Source organism: Artemia franciscana, unplaced genomic scaffold (genome assembly GCF_032884065.1).
Source record: "Artemia franciscana unplaced genomic scaffold, ASM3288406v1 Scaffold_1661, whole genome shotgun sequence".
In the NCBI taxonomy this organism is placed as follows: Eukaryota; Metazoa; Arthropoda; class Branchiopoda; order Anostraca; family Artemiidae; genus Artemia; species Artemia franciscana.
Window position 1 is genome coordinate 7,544 of NW_027062911.1, and position 9,486 is coordinate 17,029.

General features: G+C 38.0%; 3 protein-coding genes across 3 annotated transcripts; 2 read left to right on the forward strand and 1 right to left on the reverse strand.

Moving 5' to 3' along the window:
• The first annotated feature begins 3,670 nt into the window (after nt 1-3,670).
• On the forward strand, nt 3,671-4,102 carry LOC136042646 (transketolase-like protein 1). The gene has a single exon (XM_065727610.1). The coding sequence runs from the start codon at nt 3,671-3,673 to the stop codon at nt 4,100-4,102; it is 432 nt and encodes a 143-aa protein (XP_065583682.1).
• A 1,015-nt stretch (nt 4,103-5,117) lies between these two features.
• On the reverse strand, nt 5,118-7,110 carry LOC136042647 (transketolase-like protein 2). Its single transcript, XM_065727611.1, has 2 exons — nt 7,101-7,110; nt 5,118-5,983 (listed from the first exon to the last, which is right to left on the reverse strand). Exons 1-2 carry the CDS (start codon nt 7,108-7,110, stop codon nt 5,118-5,120), a joined length of 876 nt encoding a protein of 291 aa, XP_065583683.1.
• LOC136042644 (transketolase-like protein 2) lies at nt 6,966-9,076 on the forward strand. The gene has a single exon (XM_065727607.1). The coding sequence runs from the start codon at nt 7,322-7,324 to the stop codon at nt 9,074-9,076; it is 1,755 nt and encodes a 584-aa protein (XP_065583679.1). The 5' UTR covers nt 6,966-7,321.
• Nucleotides 9,077-9,486: the final 410 nt, after the last annotated feature.

Genomic DNA, 9,486 nt, shown 5'->3' on the forward strand with positions numbered 1-9,486 from the left:
TTAGATAAAATATACCTTAATTTTTTTACTTTTTCCGAACTGACACCCCCCCCCCCCCAACTCCCCTAAAGAAAGCGGATTCAGTCCGATTATGTCAATCACGTATCTAGGACTTATGCTTATTCTTCCCACTAAGTTTCATCCCGATCTCTTCACTGTAAGTGTTTTCCAAGATTCCCCATTTCTCCCTCCAGCTCCCCCAGTATCACTGGATCCAGTTGGGGTTCAAAAGAAGAGCTCTGAGACACGAAGTCCTTTTAAGATCCAGTCACTTGTTCTTAGGTTAAAAATAACTCATTTTTTAAAATTAACCCCCCTCCCAAAAGAGATAAAATCCATTCCAGTTATGTCAATCACGTTTCTAGAACTTGTGCTTACTCTTCCCATCAAGTTTCATCCCGATCTCTCCACTCTAAGTGTTTTCCAAGATTTCCGGTTTCCAAGATTTCTGTTTCCCCAACCCAGCCCATTATGTCACCGAATCCGATTCGAATTGAAAATGGAGGTTTTAAAACATAAGATCTTTCTATATATCAAGTTTCATTAAGATCCGATCACCCATTCGTAAGATAAAGATACCTCAATTTTCACGTTTTTCAAGATTTTAGGTTTCCCCCCTCATCTCCCCCCTAATGCTACCGGATCTGGTTGGGATTTCAAATAAGATTTCTAAAGCACAAGATCCTTCTAAATATCAAATTTCATTAAGATCTGATCACCCGTTCGTAAGTTGAAAATACTTCATTTTTTCTAATATTTCCAAATTACTAACACACACCCCCCCACTCCGACTCCCCCAAAAACAGCGGATCCAGTCTGGTTATGTCAGTCATTAATCTTTGGACTTTGGCTTATTCTTCCCACAAAATTCCAGCTTGTTCTTTCCGCTTTAAGCGTTTTCCACGATTTCAGCCCCCCCCCCACAACTCCCCCCACACTGGATCCGGTAGAGAATTAAAATAAGACATCTGAGTTACGAGGTCGTTATAAAAATGATATTTCAATAAGATCCGATCAATCATTCGCAAGTTAAAAATACCTTTGGGGGGAGTTAACCCTCCCCCCAACTCCCTCAAAGAGAACAGATCCGTTCCCGTTATGTCAATCACGTATATAAGACATTGGCTTATTTTTCCACCAGGTTTCATCCCGATCCCTCCACTAAGCGTTTTCCAAGATTTTAGGTTCCCCTCCAACTCCCCCAAATGTCACCGGATCCAGTCGAAATTTAAAAATAAGAGCTTTCAGACCCAATATCAATCTAAATATCAAATTTCATTAAGATTCGTTCACCCGTTTGCAAGTTAAAAACACTTATTTTTTCTTATTTTTCCGAAATTAACTGTCCCACCCCCTCCCCCTCTCCAGATGTTTGAATAGGGAAAAACTATTTCCAATTTAATTTGGTCTGTTCTCCGATACGCCTGCCAGATTTCATCGTCCTAGCGTATCTGAAAGTGCCTAAACTAGCAAAACCGGGACAGACAGAGCGACAGGCCGACAGAATTTGTGATCGCTATATGTCACTTGGTGAATACCAAGTGCCAAAAAAAATAGCATTTGACTACTTAGTGACTCCAGCAAAGTTCCTAACCGACTTCAAAAGCAAAGGCTAATTATATGCTGAGTATAGGTTCCATAAATAAATGCGTCACATAAATCTTATACTATCTCACTGCTTCGTGACTCCAGCAAAGTTCATAATCGACATCACAAGCATACATTAATTAAAATGCTGAATATATGTTCCATAGCGAAATTGCAAAGTCGTGAGATCCTGGTTTACAGGGAGGTCAAACATCCCATAACTAGTGAATATATACAAAAAGACTGAAGAAACTTGACAGTCAATTTCTAGACGGGTGGAAGTGAAAAGCTAGCCTGGGTAGGATTTTAAGACAGTATTGATTTGTACCTAATCCTGAGTTTATCCATGTTTCAATATTCAATTTGTTGCATTACATCTACTGTACAATTTGTATGTAAGCACTGAAATAAATTATTATATGTGATTTTATCATCTTTTTTTATGAATCCAGATGCCAGGCATAATTCCCGTGGTCTTTAGAAACGCTTTATAGGGAATCTATGCGATAAAGCAAGACCCATCCACCCCTAAGATGATTATATTACTGAGAAGATTGGGCATTATCAACAGCGTCCCTCTTTCTTAATCTCTCACTTGTTTAACCCCTGTAGGATCTTAATCTTTCACTCGTTTAACACCCATAGCGTCATTTTAAGTTGAAACTCCCATATTGTTTTATTATCAACATTACCCCCTGTACCATTATTAACAATACCCCCCTCCCCCCGTAACAGTAGTGTATCAAGTTCGTCCTTCTTTCAAGACCGTTTTAAAATTAATGATTACCCTAACTTCTTCAGGGCTGGCATAAGCGAAACGAATGGTCAAACTATTAAGGGGTATTAAAAATAGAAATTCGGTCGTTGTATCGCTCATCATAGCGTTTCAATGATACATGCACTCTATGTGTTTATGTAATAAAGGCTGACTAAAGTGTTAGATTAGATAAAGCAAAAAACAAAAACAAAAATATCATTCTAGTGTCTTTAAAAGTGTGTATTATTGTGTGTGTATTGTTTTTTATTTGTTAAGTTGTGCAAATATTAGTGTTGTGTTTGTGCTTTTGTTTCTAGTGTTATAAAAATGGCCGAAATTCCACCTTATGATGAAAAAATAGAGTTTAAAGATAAAATACCGTTATTGACAAATATTAATCAATACGACGATGAATTTGACAAGCATCCAGCTTATGTCCTGGGGAGGGAGGTTTTGGAAACACTTTCTAGAACTGATTTTGGTACTGATGAACATAATAACGCTGTGGCTAAACGTGATAAATTGAATGAGGAAATTAAAGAAGCTAACAAAAATACTTATGAAACTATGCGTGCTCAGGGATATGACCCCGCAGTATATAGTACCGAACAAATGATGTTGGATTTAGCTGCTCAAATCACTCCTGTACAGAAAACGTCAACAGTACCAAAACTTGTTCCTTTAACTACTGGTAAACAAGGTAGAGCACCAATTTCAAAACCAATTCAAGTTAAATAGGGTTTTTTAGATATGAACAAGATGTTGAAAATTTTAGGGAGAATGAAGGTATCGAAAAATACGATGGAATTCAAAAAGAAAAGGAGCAATCTGTTGATTTACCAGTGCGAGAATATGATGAGGACGTCCCGGACCCCGAAGACGTTAAACAACTACTATATTTGTTCGAGTTGTTCAATGGTCAAGACACTTATTCCCATGAAAGGGTAACTATCCGGCCACTATGCAAGAAGGAAAATTTAGTCATCCCACCTGATTACACTGTTCCAAGGATTGGTCCAGAACATGTTCTAACACAAAATGCTAGGAACCAGCTAGAAATGCGTCACTTCTTCCAGATTGCTTACTTAAATTCTAAAGTATTTGCAGATGAATTAAAAGATTCTAACAAAGACATTGCTGCGGGTTTTGTGTTCTTTTTTTATTAAGGCAGAACAATGTTTTTGTCGCAGCCATAAGAGAAACTTGGAACCTGACTGAAGTGACAGGGAGCTCACCGGTTATGCCCTATACCTCAGAACAAGAAAAGCTCTTGGTGACCAGAGACTAGGCGGTGGAGTGGCCCTTTACGTACGTGACGATATCCCAATGAAGGAGCTACGTGAACTTAAAAGCACTGAACATGAGGTTGTGTGGGTTCGAGAGAACCCTGGCGACAAGGTTGTTCTCATTGGAGCGGGCATAACTATGCACGAAGGTCTGAAGGCGACTGATACCCTGGCGACTAACGGCATCCATGTGTGCGTCATTGATCCTTTCACAATTACACCCTTGGATGCTGACACCATTCGTTCTCATGCTCTACGGGGTGGTGGCAAGATACTCACTGTTGAAGATCATTACCCAGAGGGTGGTATTGGCGAATCTGTAGCTTGTGCCCTGTCGACTGATGCAAATATTATTGTCAAGCGTCTAGCAGTCAATGAGGTTCCACGATCTGGTCCCCCTGAGGTTCTTCTTGAAAAGTACGGTATTAGCTCAAATTGCATAGTCAAGGCCGTTTACAACTTACTCCAATGATTCCTTAGCACTCAGTGCATTTTATTTTAAGTTTAAATTCTTTGCTGATTATTTTAGTATTTATGTCTATACAGCATCATCGTTCTAAGGTATTAGGATTCTTTTCGCATGATTTAGTTTATTTGACTATTTGGCAATACTGTTTGTCATCGGAAGTTAGCATACATGCTTGTATTATTTAGAATTTGATTCTGTTGACATTTTGGGTGAAGGCTGAAAGAACAATTTTATGGATAATATTTATAGCAAAAGTTGCACTCTTTCTATTGCCCTAGGTTTTTGGAGAAAGATTCTAATTCCAGAATTGCACTGACGGCCTAAAAAAAGTTTAACTGCTTTTTGAATGTTTATTTTTTTATAATAATTATGGTTTAATGTTGAAAATGAAATGTCAAAACGTGAAAAACTCCATTTAACTCCACCATTGCCGGTTCCAATTTCGGTCGCGAAAAGAAGAGGGTTGGACGATAGGCTTGCTACCTGTCCCTTAAAAAGCTACCAGCAACTGAATCGTCGACTTTAGCCTTGGATTTGACTACTACTTCCCTAACACCCTCAACATCCCCCGGACTTGATTTTTGACTACGAAGCAACAACTGAAGCTCGGATTTTGAAATGTGAGGACGATGAGCCAGATTTCAAAAACTGAACAGATACTGAAAGAAGTGATACAGTACAATATAGACGTAACAGCCATTAGTGAAACTAGATGGCTTGGTAGTGGGATAGATCCCCTACAAGTGGCTAGGTCTTCACATACAGTGAACAAGAAAGAAGACGCCAAGCAGGTGTGGGTGTACTGATGTCAACCACTACTAGGTGAGGGATACTAAAATGGAAGAATTATTTACACACAATTCACGATATCACGATGCAAAAAAATCTGCCATGGCTAAAATAGACTGAATTCTCAGTCGATCAGCAATTATTTGGAGCTGTTTAGACTTTTCTGAATCCATAAGGTTAAGAGGGGAGCGCAAATTTTTATTCTCATCATAAGGTATATATATCATGTCTAGTTATATATATAGCATAACAATAAAATGACGTTCATAGTTATGCCCACTCCAATGAGAACAACCTTGTCACCAGGGTTCTCTCGGACTACCTTGGCTTTACCCACTTGGAATAGTGCTTCATTATTATAAATAACAACGGTGGCTGGCCTAGATGTCCTAATGAAACAGATACCTCTTGTGTTAGCTGCCAGTTCACAGGCTCGTTCGCAGCTCACAGCATCACTGGGATAGAATACAGTACAAACAGGGATAGTTCTAAACATAGCCAAATATTCAAGCGCCATCTGACTCGGTCCATCTTCACCAATACTCACACCAGCATGTGATCCAACACAGTTGATGTTTGCCTGAGACATGGCATCCTTTCTGATCTGATCAAAAGCGCGGGTGAAAAATGCAGCAAAAGTAGAACGGAATGCAACATTTCGGTCACGACAAGCAGCACCAATAGCAAACCCAACTAAATTTTGTTCAGCAATGTAGCATTCAATGTAATTATCGGTGGAAACCTTCTTGATTTTTTCGGAATAAGTAGAATTCTTTGTATCACCATCCAAGCCAATGACCCGGGAATTGTTCTGGGCAAGTTTCATCAAAGCAGTACCATAAGCAACACGAGTGGCAACTGTCTCCCCTTTTTTGTAAGCTGGCACTGAAGATAGACGAATGTTTTTAATGCTAACGACTGGGGCATCTTCAACCGGAGACTCAGCAATTGGGGCAGGAACATTGCCAGCTATACGCTCTTCAATGTTCTTAACAATACTACCTGCCTTGTCACCGAAAGGTTTACCGTGCCAATTTTCATGATCAGCCACTCCATAGTCAGAATTATAATAGCAGACAGAATTATAATATGGAACTAAAAGATAAAATAAAATTATTCGTTTGCAAATATTCGGGAATTAATCTAGTTTTGATAGACGAATCAGATCTTTGTTAAAACCTGAAAAAGCTACTGCATTTTATGCGAATATTTGCGACACTAAAATCACTAAATAAGGGCAACATTGTACTATCATCACTATAAGAGGATACATTTACTGGGTGGGAACTATAAAAAGTCTCCACGAAGGATCGTTCCAACTGGTTTATGTGGCTTGGATCGTTACCCTGAGGGTTAATGGGATAAGGAAGTCCAGAATAGAGGCGTGGATATGTAAATTACGCCTAAAGATGTATGCCAGCCTCCCGAATGGACGGCCTCCAGTTACCCTGGCAGAGGTAAAGAAAAAAATTCCATGTGACGACTGCAAAGAACTTAATGTGCAAAAACTAAAGAACTTAAAAAAAAACAAAAAAACTATCTTCTATAATTAAGGAAAAAAACTGAGAAAGCGGAAAAAAAACTAAAAGAAAAATAAAAAAAGGAAAAAAACTAAAAAAACCAATAGAAAAACTAAATAGAAAAAAAAGTGAAAAAAAATAAAAAACCTAAAAAACTAGAAAAGAGATTCAAAAAAGAAGAAACTAAAAAAAGAAAAATTTAGGAATGAAGAAAAACTAAAAAAGAAAAAAAACTAAAAAAAAGAAAACTAAAGAAAATAAAAGAAACTAAAAGAAACTAAAAAAGGAAAAAAAACTAAAAACTTTTGTCTATAAGCAAATGTAAAAAAAAACTGAAAAAAGGAAACTAATAAAACTAAAAAAAAAGAAAAAAGAAAAAGAAAAAAAGAAAACTAAAAAAAAACTAAAAAAGAAAAAAATTAAAAAAGAAGAACCTAAAAAAAGAAAAACTAAAAATGAAAAAAAAAAGAAAACCAAAAAAGAAAAAACTAAAAAAAATAAACCAAAAAAGAAAAAAAAACTAAAAAAGAAAAAACTAAAAAAAGAGAAACTAAAAAATAAAAAACTGAAAAAAAACTAAGGTCAAAGGCAATCATTTAAAAAAAAAAGAAAAAGGTTTTAGTTCTGTTCTATTTTCTCAACCACTCTATATTAATCAAGTATTCAATAATACAATCTGTATTAACGGTTACCGCAGTACATTGGCTTTAATGTTCTTTCGAATTCGAAGGATGTGAGTTCAAGTCACTTTGCTGTAATCTATAGTAAGTAAAAAAAAGGTAAGTAAGACAAACTTTTACTTACTTTCACTAGATTACTAGACTTTTACTAGATTAAAAGTTTAATCTGATTCGTCTATCAAAACTAGATTTGCTAGCGCCTCAAGCGCTAGCAAATCTGGACATCCCTCATCATGTGCATCCATGGCAGATATTTTGTCTGTTCTTTTTTTCATGCAATGAAGTACAAAGTCTCTGCTCCAAAAGATCCTTCTTCAGATAGGTTTATACTATCGAAAGGGCATGCTGCAACTATACTCTATGCAGCATGGGCTGAAGCTGGACTTTTCCCCAAGAGTGAACTATTGAACTTGAGGAAAATCGATAGTGATTTGGAGGGTCATCCAACCCCACGTTTGAACTTCATAGATGTTGCCACTGGATCCCTTGGTCAAGGACTTAGTGTAGCTGCTGGTATGGCATATGTTGGAAAAAATATTGACAAGGCTTCCTACAGAACATATTGCTTGATTGGGGATGGAGAGTCTGCTGAAGGATCCATTTGGGAAGCAATGCATTTTGCTGGTCATTACAAGCTCGATAATCTTGTTGTTATTTTTGATGTTAATCGTCTCGGACAGTCTGAGCCAACAGCTTTACAACATGATGTAGAGACCTACAGAAAGAGGGCAGATGCATTTGGATTTCAGGCCATTGTTATCGATGGCCACAATATTGAAGAAATAGTTAGGGCTTTTGACGAAGCAGCAGCAACCAAAGGAAAACCAACTGCCATCATTGCCAAAACGTTCAAAGGTCAAGGACTGGATGGAGTGTCTGATCATGAAAATTGGCACGGTAAACCTTTAGGTGACAAGGCAGGTAGTATTGTTAAAAACATTGAAGAGCGTATAGCTGGCAATGTTCCTGCCACAATTGCTGAGTCTCCGGTTGAAGATGCCCCAGTCGTTAGCATTAAAAACATTCGTCTATCTTCAGTGCCAGCTTACAAAAAAGGGGAGACAGTTGCCACTCGTGTTGCTTATGGTACTGCTTTGATGAAACTTGCCCAGAACAATTCCCGGGTCATTGGCTTGGATGGTGATACAAAGAATTCTACTTATTCCGAAAAAATCAAGAAGGTTTCCACCCATAATTACATTGAATGCTACATTGCTGAACAAAATTTAGTTGGGGTTGCTATTGGTGCTGCTTGTCGTGACCGAACTGTTGCATTCTGTTCTACTTTTGCTGCATTTTTCACCCGCACTTTTGATCAGATTAGAATGGGTGCCATTTCTCAGACAAACATCAACTGTGTCGAATCACATGCTGGTGTGAGTATTGGTGAAGATGGACCGAGTCAGATGGCGCTTGAAGATTTGGCTAAGTTTAGAACTATCCCTGGTTGTACTGTATTCTATCCCAGTGATGCTGTGAGCTGCGAACGAGCCTGTGAACTGGCAGCTAACACAAGAGGTATCTGTTTCATTAGGACATCTAGGCCAGCCACCGTTGTTATTTATAATAATGAAGCACTATTCCAAGTGGGTAAAGCCAAGGTAGTCCGAGAGAACCCTGGTGACAAGGTTGTTCTCATTGGAGCGGGCATAACTATGCACGAAGGTCTGAAGGCGGCTGATACCATGGCGACTAACGGCATCCATGTGTGCGTCATTGATCCTTTCACAATTAAACCCTTGGATGCTGACACCATTCGTTCTCATACTCTACGTGTTGGTGGCAAGATACTCACTGTTGAAGATCATTACCCAGAGGGTGGTATTGGCGAATCTGTAGCTTGTGCCCTGTCGACTGATGCAAATATTATTGTCAAGCGTCTAGCAGTCAATGAGGTTCCACGATCTGGTCCCCCTGAGGTTCTTCTTGAAAAGTACGGTATTAGCTCAAATTGCATAGTCAACGCCGTTTACAATTTACTCCAATGATTCCTTAGCACTCAGTGCATTTGATTTGAAGTTGAAATTCTTTGCTGATTATTTTAGCATTTATGTCTATACAGCATCATCGTTCTAAGGTATTAGGATTCTTTTCGCATGATTTAGTTTGTTTTACTCTATTTGGCAATACTGTTTGTCATCGGAAGTTAGCATACATGCTTGTGATATTTAGAATTTGATTCTGTTGACATTTTGGGTGAAGGCTGAAAAACAATTTTCTGGATAATATTTATAGCACAAGTTGCACTCTTTCCATTGCCCAAGGTTTTTGGAGAAAGATTCTAATTCCAGAATTGCACTGACGGCCTCAAAAAAGTTTAACTACTTTTGGGATGTTTATTTTTCATAATAATTATGGTTTAATGTTGAAAATGAAATGTCAAAACATGAAAAACTCC